Here is a 20630-nt window from a genome sequence, read left to right as displayed (position 1 = left end):
TTGGAGATATTCTGGAGAGTTTTACAGAAGCTTCAACTGTCTAAGAGTTGTGCTAAGAGTTTTCTTTTTTACTGTTACAGGTACGATTCATCTGTAGGAAAAGGTTACTGATTGCGGATGATACGAAGATATGTAACAGGGTTGATGTTCCAGGAGGGATAAGCCAAATGGCAATTGATTTAGGTAAACTAGAAAAATGGTCAGAGTTGTGGCAACTGACATTTAATGTGGATAAGTGCAAGATAATGCATCTTGGACGTAAAAACCCAAGGGCAGAGTACAGAATATTTGATAGAGTCCTAACCTCAACATCTGAGGAAAGGGATTTAGGGGTGATTATTTCTGATGACTTAAAGGTAGGCAGACAATGTAATAGAGCAGCAGGAAATGCTAGCAGAATGCTTGGTTGTATAGGGAGAGGTATTAGCAGCAGAAAGAGGGAAGTGCTCATGCCATTGTACAGAACACTGGTGAGACCTCACTTGGAGTACTGTACACAGTACTGGAGACCATATCTTCAGAAGGATATTGATACCTTAGAGAGAGTTCAAAGAAGGGCTACTAAACTGGTTCATGGATTGCAGGATAAAACTTACCAGGAAAGGTTAAAGGATCTTAACATGTATAGCTTGGTGGAAAGACGAGACAGGGGGGATATGATAGAAACATTTAAATACATAAAGGGAATCAACACAGTAAAGGAGGAGACTATATTTAAAAGAAGAAAAACTACCACAACAAGAGGACATAGTCTTAAATTAGAGGGACAAAGGATTAAAAATAATATCAGGAAGTATTACTTTACTGAGAGGGTAGTGGATGCATGGAATAGCCTTCCAGCTGAAGTGGTAGAGGTTAACACAGTAAAGGAGTTTAAGCATGCGTGGGATAGGCATAAGGCTATCCTAACTATAAGATAATGCCAGGGACTAATGAAAGTATTTAGAAAACTGGGCAGACTAGATGGGCCGAATGGTTCTTATCTGCCGTCACATTCTATGTTTCTATGTTCTATGTTTCTATGCAGCACTGACCTAGGAATCACCTCTAGTGACCATCACTAGATATGTTACCAGGCAGCAATGTAAACACTGCCTTTTCTTTGAAAAGGCAGTGTTAACATTGAAAATCCTGCATGGACAGGATATAGACACCAGAACTACATTAAGCTGTAGTGGTTCTGGTAAATATAGTGTACATTTAATAATTGTATTTTTGGCATTGAAAATGAAACTTTGTTAGTTAAAAAACAAACAAACAAAAAAAAACAACTGGACCATAGAGTCCAAGCAAATTTGTCAAGCCCTACCCCACAACATTCACCTTGTTTTTACGCTGGTTAATCATCGTAGAAAATGCAATTCACAAACCTCTGCAGTACCAGAGTTAGCCATCACTAGATTGTGATTAGAGGAAGGGGATTATGTGGGCCTTATGTGTTGCTAATGTAAAGAAATAATGGCCAGAATCAACACTCCAATGCTGCCCCCTTATTGGTCCTTTAATATTTAAAAGGTCACGGTAATATTTTATATATCAATGGAATATGGTATACCTTCACGATCATGTACACATTTTTACTTTTTACTATAAACAAACTAATTCATAAAAATCCCACTCCCACAAAAAAAAAAGTTTTATCATCTTTTTTTGATGTTCCATCACCAACAAAACATTTAATCTCTTGAAATAAAGGAAATAATCCCCCCATTTCAAGTAAGATTCTGCCTCACACCTGGCCTGTGCCATCATCTTCCTTTGAAATACATTCTTACATATAGTAACAATTCTGTCGAGACAAACTTGTTTGCTAAGGTGAATATATTTTTGGGACTCACTAGGTTTGGTAAGTAAAGAGCCCCACGGATCAAAGGAAACCAGTTTATTGAACATTACAAAATTAGTTATATGGCTCCAACACTATAATTCCAGAGGCTCTACATTCTTGTATCTCGTTCTCATTGTCTGAATTATTTTCTTTCCCCCAAAGTGCCCAGGATCACAGTTCACAACCAATAAGCTTTAAAATGGCTAACGTATCACTCCACTAGCCCTAATTCTAACACTGCCATTACACCTACTCTATAGCAGCTATATATTACTCCTATTTTTTATTACGTATAGTAGTATTCCACTTCTTTGGGCACTTTGTGTTTTATCGGTTCTGTTTTGAGCCCTGTATGGTGTTGATAATCTTATTTTTATCATGTACCATCATTGATCTTACCTTCATGGTGATTGTCCAATTCAGTGCCCTCTGCTATCCTCTCATGTTCAGGAACCTGATCAGGACCTAGGTCTGTGTCCTCTTGTACTTCCTGACGATCCACGCTTACTACATTGTGACCATGAAGTCTGGCATTTTCCGGGACATTTGTATGATTGGTTTCTACCTTCTTTTCAGTTTTTCCTTTACCGTTCTGCAATTTGGCTATCTGAATGTTATCCAAACTGTCTAGCGAGGCATTGCCATTTAAACATTCTGTAGAAAGAGGTGGCTCCTTTGTAGACTCAGACCCTTCTTTCAGAGGCATACTTGTGTTTACAAGCAAGGACTCATTAGAGCTGTCGTCTTCTGTTGACACAAAGCAGCTGACCTTCCTAAGAGTGCCGTTCTGATGCTCTGCTTCACAATCCATGATATCACAAGAGGACTCGTCATTGGTAACAGAAAGGTCTCCATTCTCATCCAGGCAATCTGGGCTGACCTCCAAGTCTCCATTCACTAGGGGATTCTCAGGATGTACATAGTTTCTGAACTTGGATTCCTCCTCTTCTTTTTTCAAGTAATAGTTGGACTTCTTTTTCTTTATTATTCCTCTCCCCCAGGTGGGTCGTCTACGCTGCCGTCTCCGAATCGGAACTGTTTTAAAACAAAAACAAACGTAATAGTGGGTTCTCAGTCAGATTCTACTTTGTTGAGCACAGTTATAAAACAACATTTGAGTAAAAAAAAAAGAAAAGAAACAAAACGAAAATAATACACCAAGCACAAAGCTAGCTAAATACATCAACAGACAGCCCATCTGCTTCTCAAAATCTCTCCACAGCTGGGATCTGATGCCTCAATGTTACACAAGAGTCTGTTCTATTCAGAGCAAGCAAAGCCGATCTATGAAGTCCGAAGGAGTAAGCAAATGTAAAAAATTAGCTGCAGGTTTTTCTTAAAACTGAGAAGCAAGATATTAAAAACAGCATTCCAAAACCATTTACACAATGAATGCCATTTTTACAGCTGACATTTATCACCCAGTAGCACGCTGTGAACACACCTGAGACCCTGGGAGGATTCAAACTGCCATAAGTAGGAGACTCATCAGCTGAGCATTGCACGGGCATTCAGGAACTCAAGGGGTGGAAATAAAGAGCCAACAATGTATTGACAGCAGGGCTCAATTCGAAACTAACTTTAAATCTTAGTATACATTAAAAAAAATGGACAGTTTGATGTTAAGGGTCAGTAACATGACAAATATGATTAATTGAGGTTTACCAAAACCCAGTCCTGAATGGGTTAATATATTTCCAATCTTATATTTTGATGTGCCCATATCTTGCACCAAGAATACTTCCTATGCCATATTTATTACAAGGCAAATTGCTTCCTGTTTTTAGGTCAAGATGTGCAGTTACTGGGTAGCACCAGGTGAACTGGCAACACAAACCCTGCACTAGAATATGCAGAGCAGAACATCAAGCACAGAAGGGCAGTAGAATATAAAATGTATTAAAAATATAGAAATTAAAAACTGGACCATAAATCGGCTTCAACACACACACAATCAAAAAATAACTAAAACTACAAATGGTACCCAAAACATCACATCACGACATATCAGACAAAATATTCACGGCTCATTCTTTTACACACACTTCTATCAGATTGACTAAAGTGAGAATTTAAAGTGCATTCATATTGGATTTCAAATTTTAGGTCAGAATAGCCAATCTGAAAGCATAGCCGACTATCTGGTTCGGCTAGTATGACCTTAAATTTGACATTCCCTTTGAATTCTCACTTTAGTGAATAAGCCTGTTTATTTCACAGTCTTTTTCACAATCGCACTTATTCAGCCGCCCACACACGTATGCAGGTATTAATGCTTCCTGCTTTCTATGGTGCTGCCTGTAATATGGAAACAGGTCATCATAGGTGGCACAGTTTTAACCTTGAGTGGGACATGCACTGGAGGTCACTGTCGCCTAAAGGGTTAACCTTCTGTACCGTGTATTTCTGTCTAGTAATACAAATCAGAGGAGGCAAGGTCTATCCAGCAAGCTTGATGGTTAATTAGATAGGTGCAGGAGATGTTGCATGAATAAAGAATTTCAATAATAAGGCTCAAATGTATTATTAAAAATAGCTTAAAACCAAACGAACCGTTTAAACAAAACTCTAACAACAATAATAAGGCTGCTATGCTCTATTGATTAACGTGATTGCTTTCTCCTCAGGTGACAAATCCACTTTACCGGAGTGCCAACACAGTCTGCAGATCGCAGGGTTAAACAGACAGAAAGGCGAGCAATAAAGGGGTTACTTCACACAGCACATGAATAGCATTTAAATACCTGCATTCAAAATAAAGTGCATCTCCTCCACTGCATGAGATCATGTCTGTCTGTACTGTTTATATAGGGACCGCTTGAATGATGATAATGTATGCTGCTTTCAAGGTTTTGAATGCCGGTAAAAAACCTATCAAGGGGTGAGTAAGCCCAAAACATAGGAAGGTGTTCACTGTTATGAACTATCCCTATGGTTGATATTAAGGAAGTAAAGGGTTCATGTGACAGGTGGCATGCATTTCATACCTATCAGATACTTTTAGCACTGTCAGAGCAGAGACACTGTGTATTCACAGTACCATTGATTGCCAGTCTCACCAACATTTTATTACCACTGGGAGAGAGATACTTAAAGAAAAGATCAATGCAAAAGCATTGGGACCATATTTGTTTAGCTAAAGAGAGATCAGAGTTGCTGTTTCTGGTTATTTCCCTGTCTATTCTACAGACAGCAGTTAGTCTGTGACTGTTTGGGACAATGGTAGAAGAGTAATACGCACATTGTTTACCAAATACAATGTATCTCTAATTCGTGGACATTTAGCCCCAGGATAGTTTTGAAGAGAACAAATAACCACTGAATTGCAGAAAAAGGGGTATTTCGAAAGGTCATGTATTTCGGGTGTTCGTGTTTGGAAAACTATAAAGAAAGACAGGACAGGGCACTAACATTATACATGTGTTATAAATGGCTGCCTGGGTACCTGACGGCAGTCTTATGTACCAGGGATTCAGTGATTTGAACCTCAGTTTTGTATAATCCCCAGGAGCTGAGCACGGAGACTGTTTAGTTTAATGATGAGTGAGAAAGAAAGCATAATTGGACATGACTCAAGACCAAAAAAAAAATATGAAAGTGACAACATATACAGTGCTCCTCTTACTCCATCTGCTGGTCAATCTTTGAAACGCACCTGCCTGAAATAATTGTAATGATTGCCTCCAAGGACAGAAGGCTGCAGGTCACACATTTATCTTTTCAGTTGCTGCCAGTACTAGAAAGGTGGAAATAGGAAAAGCGATATATTGTACACAGCAGAAAGAACGGATTGTCAGTCTATAAATACAGGACACCGTGAAGTCAGAATAAAAGACTGGGTGCTAACACTAGACCATTCTTCTTGGGAAGATGTTTAATAAAATAAATAAATATCGCTGTGAGTGCAAGAGTGAACAAGTCTTAATGGAGACATCTTTTCCGGTTTGGAAAGATTTTATTTTTTGTGTGTTTGGAAGAGACTGTTCACAATGGGTAAACAGGCATTGGATAGTTTTGAGACCACAGATGTCTGGATTTGAGACAGACAGCTACATTGCCAAAGTCAGCAGATCAGGAATAGTGGGTGGTCAGGACAGGAACAAATAATTCAGTTGATCTAGGAATATAGCACATTGTTTTTATACTTCCATATCCTTCCGTGTATAGGAAATGGCTGGGTTATTTTGCTGGCCTGAAAGCTTGAAGGATATAAATTGATGAACAAAGCTTAAGAGCCTCATTAACAGCATTAAGTCAACAGTATCATAGCAGAGGTTATCCTGCCCAAATGACATAAACCGTGGGGCAATCAAATGGGCTTAAAGGGACACTAGTCACCAGAACAAATACACCGTACTGTATTTGTTCTGGTCAGTATACTCATTCCCTGCAGGCGTTTTGCAGTAAACACTGTCTTTTCAGAGAAAAAGACGTGTTCACATTACAGCCTAGAGACACCTCCAGTGACCACTCCTCAGATGGCTACTAGGGGTGCATCCTGGGGCTGTGCTGCACAGTGTGACTGACATTCAGTGTCTCCACCCACTGCATGGAGACACTGAACTTTCCTGATAGAGACTGGCCAGGGCTGTGCTTGGCCCTGCCCCGCCTCCTGTGGGAAAGCACTGGATTGGCTGAAATAATCAATTCTGATATAAACCAAAGAGGCGGATTAGGGGCGGGGCCAGCACCTGCAGACCCATGGAGAGCTGAAAGATAAGTTTTAACCTTTTCTAAGAGGCCAAGCCACCTAAATGGTGGTTTTAACACTATAGGGTTAGGAATACATGTGTGTGTTCCTGACCTTGTCGTGTACCATTAATATTCTCCCCCATCTTCTAGACACTTTCGTTTTATAGTTACGAAACTGAATCTCTTGGCAGAATATGTAATGCTCATTTCTGGGGCAACATTCTAAAACTGGAGCAGTTGCCTCAATAACTTGGCTACATCATTTCTACAATGACTAAACATGTATGATTGTTTGGCTGTACTCTTATCCTTCATTATGTGAGGATTGCCTTGTTTCTGCTTTTAATAAAATGGAAATAAAAGTACAGATTTTAACCCTACTCATGAGTTAATTTGTAATGGGCTTGCAATACGGGACATTATATGTGTTTGCATGAATCTGGAAGCTAGAAACACTGCCTTGTCCAAGATCATTTTTGTACATTATTCCATTCACTAAATAGTGCCTTGAGCACCAGATCGTGTATATACAGTTTTTGTAGGTTTAAAAACAACATCTTGGCAGTACTTGCTCCTTCCTTCACTCATACCCAGTCTGTACAGCAGTGTTTTTTAGGAAACTAAATTAAGTACAGACTATTAGCTAGGATACAATTCTTCTAGTAAATTAGATATGTGAAATAGTTATATTTTAATATTAACTGCTAAAATACCTTCTGGGCAAGCATTGATGTTACAATAATCAACTTAGATCTGGTTTCCATGCTTGTTATTAAAAAGCAGTCATTAATTACAGCTAACAAACAGTCAACAGATCACTGTGGCTACAAGATATTGAGAGTTGTCTTTAAAGTCTGCACACAGTGCACATCTGTCTCCACATATCACCATTTACACTTTAAATGAATACTATAGGCACCAAAACAACTTTAGCGTAATGAAGCAATTTTGGTGTATAGATCATGTTGCTGCACTTTCACTGCTCAAATCTCTGCCATTTAAGAGTTAAAATCACTTAGTTTATACAGCCCTAGAAACACCTCCCTGCATGTGACTTACAAAGACTTCCTAAACACTTCCTGTAAAGCGAGATTTAATGTTTAAACTTTCTTTATTGCACATTCTGTTTGATTTAGAATTTCTCATCTCCAGCACTGCCAACATCTAGGGACTTTGTAAATTATGCAAAGACCCCTAAATGTTACATTCCTGCGCCTGTGGACAGGGGTCAAAGGTGAGTTTTACTTACCTGAACCAGTCCCTCGCGGATGCCGCCATCTTCTTCTATATCAAAGAATACAGTTTAGGTCTTGACCCAAAAATTTAAAAACCCAGGGGTATGGAGTTAGAAGCAGGCACAAAATAGTTCCTACATCCATCTTGTTGTGTATAATTAAAGAATACCAGCATCACTGTAGACTCCGAAATCACAGGATCACACAACAAGACTGTATTGCTTATTGTTTACATACAGGCTCTATGGTGGTATGAACACCGAGTATCTTTACAAGCTAACTTACTGTTGCAGCCATTAGAATGATGGATGAATAGGTCATTTTTTACACACATGCATACACAAAATGCTGTAAAAATGTAACTATGGAATAAGAATAACAGAATGTAAAGCTATTCTTTACTGCCTGGGAATCAGCAAGATATGCAGAGAAAACTCCGTTACAAGCAGGACGTATTCTAAAACATGCAGAGCTACTTCCACCATGACTGTGGCTGCACACAAATCTTTGTATTTTGTTTCAGTGAAGCAGAAAGTCCCTTGTTTCCTATTTTATCCTTAATATAAATGGAAGAGCAGGTTTTGAAAGCAATTGCCTCTGCAGCTTGGAACTTGCTTGGTATCTTGGAAAGTGCAATGAGACTCAGTTCAGCTGTTTACCAGCTATGCAGAGCCTCACAGATCCATTACCATCCCGCAAATGTACAGGCCTTTATATCATGGTCTATCGAGTTTCACACAAGCGCTCTGTCATTTTACACTTCAGGGCATGTTGGCAGCACAGCTTGGGCACTAGGGGGGAGATGATCACACGGACACAGAACTGGTCTTGTGCAGTGTGCTGGCAAGACACAGGAAAAGGGGGGATAAAACAGATTAGAAAAAACAGCAGTAAAACTAATGCAATGGAGACATCCTTGCCATCTACACAGAGAGATCATAGGGCATTTCTGAGTAATCTATTTTGACAGTTGAGCCAATTTATTTCTGTGTTTTTTTCAATAAACCCAAATTGACTAAAGAAGTTGTATTTCTTGGGGTTTCACATAAAAATAGCTATAAGGATTGTTGCCAACATTTCCTTGGTCTCAGCTCGAGGGCTAAATTCGTCAGGATCCCTAGACAACTATTGCCTGTCAAGATAAAAAAAAAAACAGAATAGTATGACAGCAGTCCCAAGTTCCCCAAACTAAAATAGGGCTCTTTAAGAAAAAAAAAAAGTTTAGGAATAAAGCTGCACTGACTTTTGTTAAAGCATTCACCCCTCCCCTAGCAAATTAAAAAGCACCAAAAACGCATAGCCCTAAAAACAAAGCAATGGTGCCGACCGCAAACATTTTAGTCCTACCGAGACAGTTGAAGAAATCAGAACACATAGGAATTTTACTACATAAAGTAATTACATATGACATCACTAGAGCTCACAATGTAAAATCACTCTAAAGTAATTGCTTAAAGTTTTCTTTTTTTGCCATTACTGGCTCCTTTAATGCCTCTAATTATAAATGTCCTGTGCTTCCCATGTTAAACCAGAACCCCAATGAAGTTCAGGCAATAACATGAATATCATTGGCTGTCCTAAACTCCCACTATGGTGACTTAGAACAGAATATGAACACGATACATAGGTATTGCAGATGGGGAGCTGCAGAGTGGCTCTACCAAATGAGAAGATTTTTAATAAAGTCTCCATACTAACACTTTGTTTTACTTGTACTGCTACCAGAAAGAAACATTCACATTTCTTTATTATTATTCAGAAATACATTAGCCAACAAGGAAAGCCAGGTAAAAAAAATAATATATATATATATATATATATATATATATATATATATATAGGAAACATGGGGGGATGGTTGCACTCACCTAAACATGCTTAAATGGGGTGCTGCTGTTACAGGTGCCTCATCTCAGGTCCCTATTTAGCCTTGTACTGCAGAGAGCGTCAGATGGAATTTTTTCCAAAGTAAGTGGTTAATCTCATAAGAGCAGACATTAGACTGTGAGAGTAGGACCTGCCAAAGATGGGGTACATTGACGTTGTGGCAGGCTTATGCAATGTATGATCATATAATGTAACTAAATCCCCATTTTTTTTGCCTAGATTAGGTGTTTAAAAAAAAAAAAAACTTTTACAAACTAATAAAATCTGTCAACATTGAAGTTGCTGTTTAGCAGATAGGAGAGTGCGCTGGATCTTGTGTATTGTTTATATATATATATATATATATATATATATATATATATATATATATATATATATATATATATATATATATATATATAAACATACAGGGAGTTTGTGAATATCTATATATACATATGTACAAAGCATAAAATATAACTTTTAATAGTTAATGCATTAAAAATGCTTGAGGTAAGGACCCAGATACAGAAATGAAGTAAAAGTAAAGATAACATACAAAAAATAATAATAATAAAGAAAAAATAATAATAGATGGGAGGATATAAATAGACGTGAGAGCGTGCTGAATGGGGATAAAGTAACTTGAGGTGATGTCTCAAGAATTACTGTATGGAAAAACACACACACCCCAAACTGCTGTCTATCTCACAATGACACACTAAACTCTTGGTTAACTCGTGCTGTACACCCTCCGTATATTCCCACTAACAGTGTCCAGTACGGAATCTGATGGGGTAGAAACAGCGGCACACAATGATATGCCTCTGGAGAGGGGAATAAGCGCAACCAGAGAATAACAATAGGAGTAAGTGTATCATATAGTGGAGATCTGTCTCGGGATGATACTAGTGTATCTGTGATTGATACAGTTGTAGGAGCAATACCTCTGGGGTTGGGGAAAAAGTTCCGGTGAGGAGAAGGCAACCAACACTATTCAGACAGTGCTAAACGGCACTAACCACCCATTTATGTAGTGGTGTCTTGGAAGGAAAATCTCTCTCTACCCACCAAACGTCCCCCCACCTGCACCCCACTCAAGTAGAGATAATACAACTTTTGGAGATGGCTGCGGGAACAAAATCTCGATGTATAGAGAGCGCTCACTAGCTGACATAAAACACAATATGTACAAATGGCCCTGAATATACTCAAGGACAGTACCACATATAAACACCTACCTTCAGACCCCTCGACCAAATTTCTACGAACACTTAAAAACCTCCTGGACAAAGCCTTTGATGAGGGAACCTTGGGTAAAGATGAATATTCGTATATATACGTAAAGTGCCCCACTGTGTCCACCTTCTACTGTCTACCAAAGGTGCATAAACAGTATGACGTCCTGTCTGCTAGACCTATAGTGTCGGGATCTAACAACTTAACATGTAAAGCCAGTGTCTATATAGACAAGATTCTTCGTCCCTTTGTAGAGCAATTACCCTCCTATCTCAGGGACACCAAGGACACCTTAAAATGTCTTGCTTCCATTAACCTCCCTGCATTTTTAATGCATTAACTAGTAAAAGTTATATTTTATGCTTTGTACATATGTATATATAGATATTCACTAGGGGGCGCCCTATTCTCTCTGACCCATTGGGTCTGCTTTTCTATTTATACAAACTTGTAAGGGTTAACCCCAAATTTGGTCGCCCCTGGACACATCATTAGTTGAGTCCCAGTCTGGGTATTCAGCTTACTTTATCCTTATTACTAACAAGGTTTCAATACCTATCTGTGTCCCACTATACAATTCATATCCTGGTGTGTATGGTTCTCACAAACAATGGCTAACTTTCTAAACCAACTTAAGGATCCAAACCAATGGTGCCTCGATGCCGAAAATGTCTTTACAGACAAAGAGAGTGTGTTTCTTTCTCAAGATACCAGCATTGAATCTAAATTCAGAGTTGTTTCCAATGCTTGCAAACAACAAATTAGACTGGGCTGGGAAATTTCTTCTATTCACAACTACCTTAATAAATCTATGATTCCTAGAGGTCTTAGAATTCAAGTCTTGCCCAATATGCAAATGGAGGACACAGCCCTCATAAAGGAATGGGAGGATGCAGCTAATCTATGCTCCCGCACCTTTATGAATATTATTTGTAAATTTGAGAGTCAAAGATTGGAACTCACAAATAACAATGTTAAAGAAGCAGTAGAAGCTGTTCAAAAACATAAAGATGATCCATCCTTTGACTCACAAGAATTGAAACTCCAGCATAACTTAAACAAGTACAAAGATACCATAAAAAATCGGAAGCACAAAAAGTTTATAAGGGACAATCTAGACTATAAAAATGGTAGAGTCTATAGAAAATTCAACAGAAAAAACATACGCACAGACTCAGATCAATACTCAACATCAGAATACGAGACTTCTGATACAGACACTGAAAGCTCAAACACTAGTTCTACACCCTCTAATGCCCCTCAAACAAGAGGCATCCTTAAAAAAGGGGTGGCTTTTTTAGGTCAAAACCCCCGAGAGGGGGAACCCCAAGCACAATACAGGCAGACACGATACAGGGGGAGGTCACGCAAACGCTATTAAACCCCAGCAATAAAGTCATCAACTTCTCAGATAAGGCACTTACAGAAACCCAGATCCAGGTTCTCGTAAAAGGGTTATCGTTCGTCCCAGTCCCTCTATTCAACAAGTTTGAATGGATAAAGGATATCCACCTTTTTGGACGGAGACTGGCCCTCCATAAATTCTTTCTCATTGAGAAAGAGAAAAAAGCCAGAGACCTGGGTTTCAATATGAGGGAATATCAGTGCCTCCAAGATCTAGTAACCTTACTGGACGAGAATGATGACTCCGAATTGCTACCTTACACCGACCTTAGAACCAAGAGTAAATTCACCCCGAACATCAGGGATTATAAGAATATTGATATGTTCGTAGAGTCGTCCTGTAAGATGATACAAGATCTAAGACTGGATAATCTCGAACTTCGACCACACAGTAACCTTTCAAGGGTTGAATGGCAAGCCCTCTGTGAACTACAGACAAATGACGACATTGTCATTAAGCCGGCAGACAAGGGGGGTAATATAGTGGTACAGAATAAAACACAATATGTACAAATGGCCCTGAATATACTCAAGGACAGTACCACATATAAACACCTACCTTCAGACCCCTCGACCAAATTTCTACGAACACTTAAAAACCTCCTGGACAAAGCCTTTGATGAGGGAACCTTGGGTAAAGATGAATATTCGTATATATACGTAAAGTGCCCCACTGTGTCCACCTTCTACTGTCTACCAAAGGTGCATAAACAGTATGACGTCCTGTCTGCTAGACCTATAGTGTCGGGGTCTAACAACTTAACATGTAAAGCCAGTGTCTATATAGACAAGATTCTTCGTCCCTTTGTAGAGCAATTACCCTCCTATCTCAGGGACACCAAGGACACCTTAAAATGTCTTGCTTCCATTAACCTCCCTGAGAATGCCATTCTATGCAGCTTGGACGTAGAAGCACTCTATTCATCTATTCCCCACTCCCTGGGTTTAAGACACACCAAGCATTACTTGCAAACACGTGGTCCTAGACATCAGGCCCACACCTCATTTGTAATAGACCTACTACAATTTGTCCTGACCCATAATTTTTTCCTGTTCAACGGACAGTACTACCACCAGGTGCAGGGTACAGCTATGGGGACATCTTGTGCCCCATCGTATGCCAACCTGCACCTGGGTTGGTGGGAGGAGCACGTGGTCTTCAGTAACCCTAACATTGAATACACCAAATGCATCTATATGTGGAAACGCTATATAGATGACGTACTAGTGGTGTGGACTGGCACGAGAGATCACTTCTCATCCTTTGTAGAGACCTTGAATTCCAATGATCTTAACCTCAAGTTCACAATGGAGATAGGTGGGTCCTCCTTGAACTTCCTGGATTGTACGTTCACGACCACATCTAAACAAACCATAGAGACGACCCTATTCAGGAAACCAACCTCAACCAACACTATGTTGAGGTGGGAGAGCCACCACCCCACTGCACTGAAGAGAGGCATCCCTGTGGGGCAATATCTCCGGCTCAGGAGGAACTGTTCTAACGTGGAGGAATTCACCATCCAAGCCAAACTCCTCAGACACAGGTTTAAAGAGAGGGGTTACCCCAACCGCTGTCTAAAACAAGCGTACCAGAGGGCTCTACATAGTGACAGATCGGAACTCCTCAGCGACAAATTGACAATTGCCACACAAACGCCTATTCGCTGCATCGCTAACTTTGACTCAGGCTGGAACCAGGCCAAGAAGATACTAGGCAGGTTCTGGCCACTTATATCACAGGACCCCCACTTCAAGGGGACAGTCACCCCCTACGTATCCCTAACAGCACGGAGAGGTAGAAATTTAAAAGAGACACTAGTACCTAGCCATTTATCTTCCAAGAAATCTGGACAAAACTGGCTCTCAGTACAGGGCACTTACAAGTGTGGCAAATGCGTTGCGTGCAACTACATCTACAAAGACTCTAAACATCTTATGGACTCAAGCAACCAGGTGGTCTGCAATGTTAAACAATTTTTTAATTGCAGTACCAAAGGTATAGTTTATCTCCTGATCTGCGAATGTGGCCTTAAATATGTGGGCAAAACGATCTGCCCTTTTAAAAGGTGAATCATGGAACATGTACACTCCGTGAGGAACCTGAGGGATACACCCGTAGCAAGACACATCAGAAACCAACACTCTGGTGACCCCAAGGGTATTGAGCGAGTGACTGTAGGTCATAGAGGTGGAGATCTGGATAACGCTCTGCTCAAAAGAGAGTGTTATTGGATTTATAGGTTTAAAACCTTGGCCCCTAATGGTTTAAATGAGGGATTTACATTCACCCCCTTTATTGAGAAATAATCACTCCAGGATTTTAATAACATAATGATTACTTTACATTTGTACATATTTCCTTTAGGGACTGTATATACCTTCGTTACACTCCATTCATCATTTTTCCACTTTGATTTATTATATATATATTTTGTTTCATTTTGCATACTTCATTCATTTTCATTCATCACTGTTTTATTTAAGTTTTATCAACGGGGTCCCTATACTCCAGTGAATAACCCATGGTGTACCTAATCCCCCTTATTGTCTACCGACTAACCCTCCTGTGATTGGATCCCACTACGGTCGCTCCATGGATCTGTAGTAGTCGCCTCTTATTAGAGGACCGGTATGACTGAAGGCTACCCTATGACCCCCGGTCCCTGTATTCTTCGGGGCCCGTACTTTCATACCAATTGACACTCTATTACCTGTTAATACAGGCACTGTTTACCGGGAGTAGCCTCCCCTGTACATACACATTAGGATTCTTCATACTCCAGGACCCTATTATGGCTACCGGCACTGAAAGGGTTAATGGGCCTGGTTAGTCCCAGCACCACTACCCTATCAGCTATACACACATAGCTAAGGGGCGGGGCTTATCTGTTCCCGGCGTGTTCGGGCGCAAAAATGTCAAACACGCCCACAGCCGGGACCTAGCCTCTAGGGATATTTAAGGGGCTCCTGTTCTTCACTCTTCGTTTAGCCTCAGAAGAAGGCGCTTGTATTGGCGCCGAAACACGTGTCAGGCAGGCAGATAGGGAGGATATGTTCACGAGTCTGTCTGTATGGACAACTAGGTAGTAAGCTGAGCAAATCGTAATTGATCCTCACAAGTATTACAGAGTTTCTCTTCGACTTAGAGGGGTGGCGACTAGGGGACAGAATTGGTGAAATGATGTATTGAGCCGGTGCTGTATGCGACAAGGGGACAGAGGGAATTTATTTAGTGTTTAAAATTCACAAATTCAAAACCACTCTCCAAGTCCTGCAAATTGGCGGGTCATATCTGGTCCTCGGTAACCCCGCATGTCAGCTAGTGAGCGCTCTCTATACATCGAGATTTTGTTCCCGCAGCCATCTCCAAAAGTTGTATTATCTCTACTTGAGTGGGGTGCAGGTGGGGGGACGTTTGGTGGGTAGAGAGAGATTTTCCTTCCAAGACACCACTACATAAATGGGTGGTTAGTGCCGTTTAGCACTGTCTGAATAGTGTTGGTTGCCTTCTCCTCACCGGAACTTTTTCCCCAACCCCAGAGGTATTGCTCCTACAACTGTATCAATCACAGATACACTAGTATCATCCTGAGACAGATCTCCACTATATGATACACTTACTCCTATTGTTATTCTCTGGTTGCGCTTATTCCCCTCTCCAGAGGCATATCATTGTGTGCCGCTGTTTCTACCCCATCAGATTCCGTACTGGACACTGTTAGTGGGAATATACGGAGGGTGTACAGCACGAGTTAACCAAGAGTTTAGTGTGTCATTGTGAGATAGACAGCAGTTTGGGGTGTGTGTGTTTTTCCATACAGTAATTCTTGAGACATCACCTCAAGTTACTTTATCCCCATTCAGCACGCTCTCACGTCTATTTATATCCTCCCATCTATTATTATTTTTTCTTTATTATTATTATTTTTTGTATGTTATCTTTACTTTTACTTCATTTCTGTATCTGGGTCCTTACCGCAAGCATTTTTAATGCATTAACTATTAAAAGTAATATTTTATGCTTTGTACATATGTATATATAGATATTCACTAGGGGGCGCCCTATTCTCTCTGACCCATTGGGTCTGCTTTTCTATTTATACAAACTTGTAAGGGTTAACCCCTAATTTGGTCGCCCCTGGACACATCATTAGTTGAGTCCCAGTCTGGGTATTCAGCTTACTTTATCCATATGAATAAACCTACTGATAAATAAAATATATAAATAAAACCACCGATCATACTTACTCTATCTGTTACTTTTCGTCATAAAGCAGTAACAGACCTCATTCGTAAAATAAACAAAAAATTTCATGGATTTTGTAGCATGCCTATCCCCTCCACCCCAAAGAAATTACAAAAACATAAAGGCAACCAACAAAAGGGTGACACCTGCTGCACTGCATTACCCAGGGTTCACCTTTATATTAAAGCTGTAAGAGTTACGTTGATATACTGAGGGATAAACGAATTTCTATAGGAGTCAGGAAAAAGAGACATTAATAGGGTGCTACAAAGACGCAAAGAAGTTAGGAGCCAGCAATAATATTTTTAGTCGCCAAGCTTCCATGGCTCTTAGGGCTTGTCAAGTCCTGGCATAATTAAAATCTGTGCAGATCAGTCTTGTGCACTTTGATGGCAATAAGAGACGACTTGAGTTTGTTTTTCTGCTGAGAGAAGCTTACCCAGGCTCTCAGCTTACTGACAAGCACTTGCTGCGTCATCTGCATCTGATCAATGTACATCAAGTTACATAATCCCAGAATTCACTGCAACAATTAGAAGCAGATCTGCAGAAACAACTAAAAAAAAAAACCTGCCACGACAAAAATTACACGGTGGCACTTTACAGACATAGTGCCGACCAGCCAAACTGCTAAAAAAAATATTGATAAAGGGTAGATTAATACTAAATATTATAGTTTATATCTCTATGCTGGCATAAACTACAGTCAGGCAAACCAGGGAAATGCGATTTCACCAAGTTACATCCCATAATATCAAATGTAAAATTGAACTGAGCACATAACATTCTGGCAATAAGACATAAGCATTCAAAGACACACAATTATATAGAAACATAGAAGGTGACGGCAGATAAGAACCATTCGGCCCATCTAATCTGACCAATTTTTAAAATACTTTCATTAGTCCCTGGCGTTATCTTATACCTTATGTCTATACCACGCATGCTTAAACACCTTCACTATGTTAACACTCTACCACGTCAGCTGAAAGGCTATTCCATGTATCCACTACCCTCTCAGTAAAGTAATACTTCCGGATATTATTTTTAAACCTTTGCCCCTCTAATTTAAGACTACGTCCTCTTGTTCTGGTAGTTTGTTTCTTTTAAATATAGTCTCCTCCTTTACTGTGTTGATTCCCTTTATGTATTTAAATGTTTCTATCATATCCCCCCTGTCTCGTCTTTCCTCCAAGCTATACATGTTAAGATCCTTTAACATTTCCTGGTAAGTTTTATCCTGCAATCCATGAACCAGTTTAGTAGCCCTTCTCTGAACTCTCTCTAAAGTATCAATATCCTTCTGAAGATACGGTCTCCAGTACTGCTTACAATACACCAAGTGAGGTCTCACCAGTGTTTTGTACAATGGCACGAGCACTTCCCTCTTTCTACTGCTGATACCTCTCCTTATACAATCAAGCATCCTGCTAGCATTTCCTGCTGCTCTATTACATTGTCTGCCTACTTTTAGGTCATCAGAAATAATCACCCCTAAATCCCTTTCCTCAGATGTTGAGGTTAGGACTCTATCAAATATTCTGTACTCTGCCCTTGGGCTTTTACGTCCAAGATGCATTATCTTAAATGTCAGTTGCCACAACTCTGACCATTTTTCTAGTTTACCTAAATCATTTGCCATTTGGCTTATCCCTCCTGGAACATCAACCCTGTTACATATCTTAGTATCATCAGCAAAAATACACACCTTACCATCAAGACCTTCTGCAATATCACTAATAAAAATATTAAAGAGAATGGGTCCAAGTACAGATCCCTGAGGTCAGTGGCGTACACACAAACCATGGGGCCCCGGTGCGAAAAATTATCCGTGGGCCCCCCCGACAGACAGACAGACACACACACACACACACACACACATACATACACTTATATATATATATATAGAGAGAGAGAGAGAGAGAGAGAGACAGACACATACATACAGACAGGCACACATATATACATACAGACAGACACACACAGACACATACATACAAACAGAAAGGCACACATACAGAGACACACACATACATACAAACAGAAAGGCACACATGCAGAGACACGCACATACATACAGGCACACGCACATACATACAAACAGACAGGCACACATACAGACATGTACATTTCTTAGACAGCCAAAAAGGTTTTTATTACTGTAATGACTGCACAGGATGTAGGTTAAGTAGAAGTATTAAAAAGTTTACATCTAGGGGGAACTTAGAGGAAGAATATAAAATCCACACATTAATAACGTGCAATACAACTAACGTCATATACCAGGAATAGGCAACCTTCGGCACTCCAGATGTTGTGGACTACATCCCCCATAATGTTCTGACACCCATAGTGCTGGCAAAGCATCATGGGAGGTGTAGTCCAAAACATCTGGAGTGCCGAAGGTGGCCTATCCCTGTCATATACCTTTTAACCTGTCCTTGTGGGTATCAGTATGTTGGGAAAACTACCAGGAAATTAAAGATCAGAATAGGTGAACATATTAATAACATAAAAAATAAATTTTTAAATCATAGTGTCTCCAAGCATTTTTTAGAACATCATGGAGGCAGTCCAGAAGGACTTTCATTTTTAGGTATAGAAAAGATAAAAGTACACTGGAGAGGAGGATGTAAGGATAATATTTTAAGTAGAGCAGAAATGAGGTGGATGTTTAACCTCAACACTTTGATTCCAGAAGGCTTAAACGTAGACTTCGAAATCGCCTCTTTATGACTTTTTTATATTCTTCTTTAAAGTGTTTTAAGTAATTTTTAATATACACTTTTTATTATTTTATATATTTTAGAAAATTTCTTTTATGCTTTTTATAAAATTATCTAACAATATACTTTTTCTTTTTCCCCTTCCCTGTATGTGTGGAGTTATCAGGTAGATTTATGTATTCGTATGTAGCATATTTTTAATCATTTTTAATAATTAATTTGTATCTTTGCACATAGAACATGGTGTCTATGATTAGTCTTAGATATTTGTATTTGGACTCTTTCGTAGCGCACATGCGCATTGAGAACTTTTTTCATGTAAGAAAAAAAACATTCGTCAAACCGGAAGTTCGTCATCCGAATGAGACAGGAAAATGACCGCTGACCCGGAAGTACTCAGAGGAGAAATGATGCAACTGGAAACCGGAAACATCAAGACAAAGTTGGAAAAGGCGCCTTTTTCAGATATTTAAACTCTGTAAATTGTATGTAATGTTGCAATTTGAAAAAGACCCTTGGTCGAAACGCGTTGTGCAATATTCTTCACTGGAGATCCAGATTTTAAGCTGTGTTTTATGAATAAAGGATTTTTGCTTTTTGCATCTACATCCCTGTCTGGTATTTATGAAAAATACGTCCAGGAGGAAAGTGGAAGATTTGCATTTGAACCTGTTATCACCATTCCAGCTATTTGGTTTCCTATTAAGACGCCTATAGTCTGAGCCACTTATAACGTTATAACGGCTCAGAAATATGTGAGTGATATTTTTTCTTCTCCATTTGTTTTTTATCTTTACATACAGGCTATACCAGGGCTTCCCAAACTTTTATGGGCCGAGACCCACTTTTCAAAATGGTAATTTTTCGAGACCCACTTGCTTTTAATGCGTATTTTAAAAAGTGAACACCATGGCAATCCGCTTCAGAGGCATACAATTGGCACACTATGGCAAACCGCTTTAGAGGCATACAATTGGCAAACTATAGCAATCCGCTTTAGATGCATACAATTGGCACACCGTGGAAATCCGCTTTAGATGCATACAATTGACACACCAATGCAATCCGCTTTAGATGCATAAAATTGGCATATCATGGCAATCACTTTTAGATGCATAAACTTGGTACATCATGGCAATCAGCTTCAGAAGCATACAATTGGCACACCGTGGAAATCCGCTTTAGATGCATACAATTGGCACACCATGGCAATCCGCTTAAGATGCATACAATTGGCATACCATTGCAATCAGTTTTAGATGCATAAAATTGGTACATCATTGCAATCAGTTTTAGAGGCATACAATTGGAACATCATGACAGCTTTAAATACATAAACTTGGCACACCATGGCAATCAGCTTCAGAAGCATTCAATTGGCACACCATGGC

General features: G+C 39.6%; 1 protein-coding gene across 1 annotated transcript in view; it reads right to left on the bottom strand.

Annotated features, from left to right (window-relative positions):
- Positions 1–20630, bottom strand: part of ATAD2B (ATPase family AAA domain containing 2B) — a 126208-nt gene that overhangs the window by 9727 nt on the left and 95851 nt on the right. The window contains exon 25 of the mRNA XM_063442117.1: positions 2228–2863. Within this exon, the coding sequence (XP_063298187.1) occupies positions 2228–2863 (636 nt within the window). The remainder of the gene's footprint in view (positions 1–2227; positions 2864–20630) is intronic.

This window comes from Pelobates fuscus, chromosome 2, assembly GCF_036172605.1.
Source record: "Pelobates fuscus isolate aPelFus1 chromosome 2, aPelFus1.pri, whole genome shotgun sequence".
Taxonomy (NCBI): domain Eukaryota; kingdom Metazoa; phylum Chordata; class Amphibia; order Anura; family Pelobatidae; genus Pelobates; species Pelobates fuscus.
This window is presented reverse-complemented; position numbering and strand designations above follow the sequence as displayed.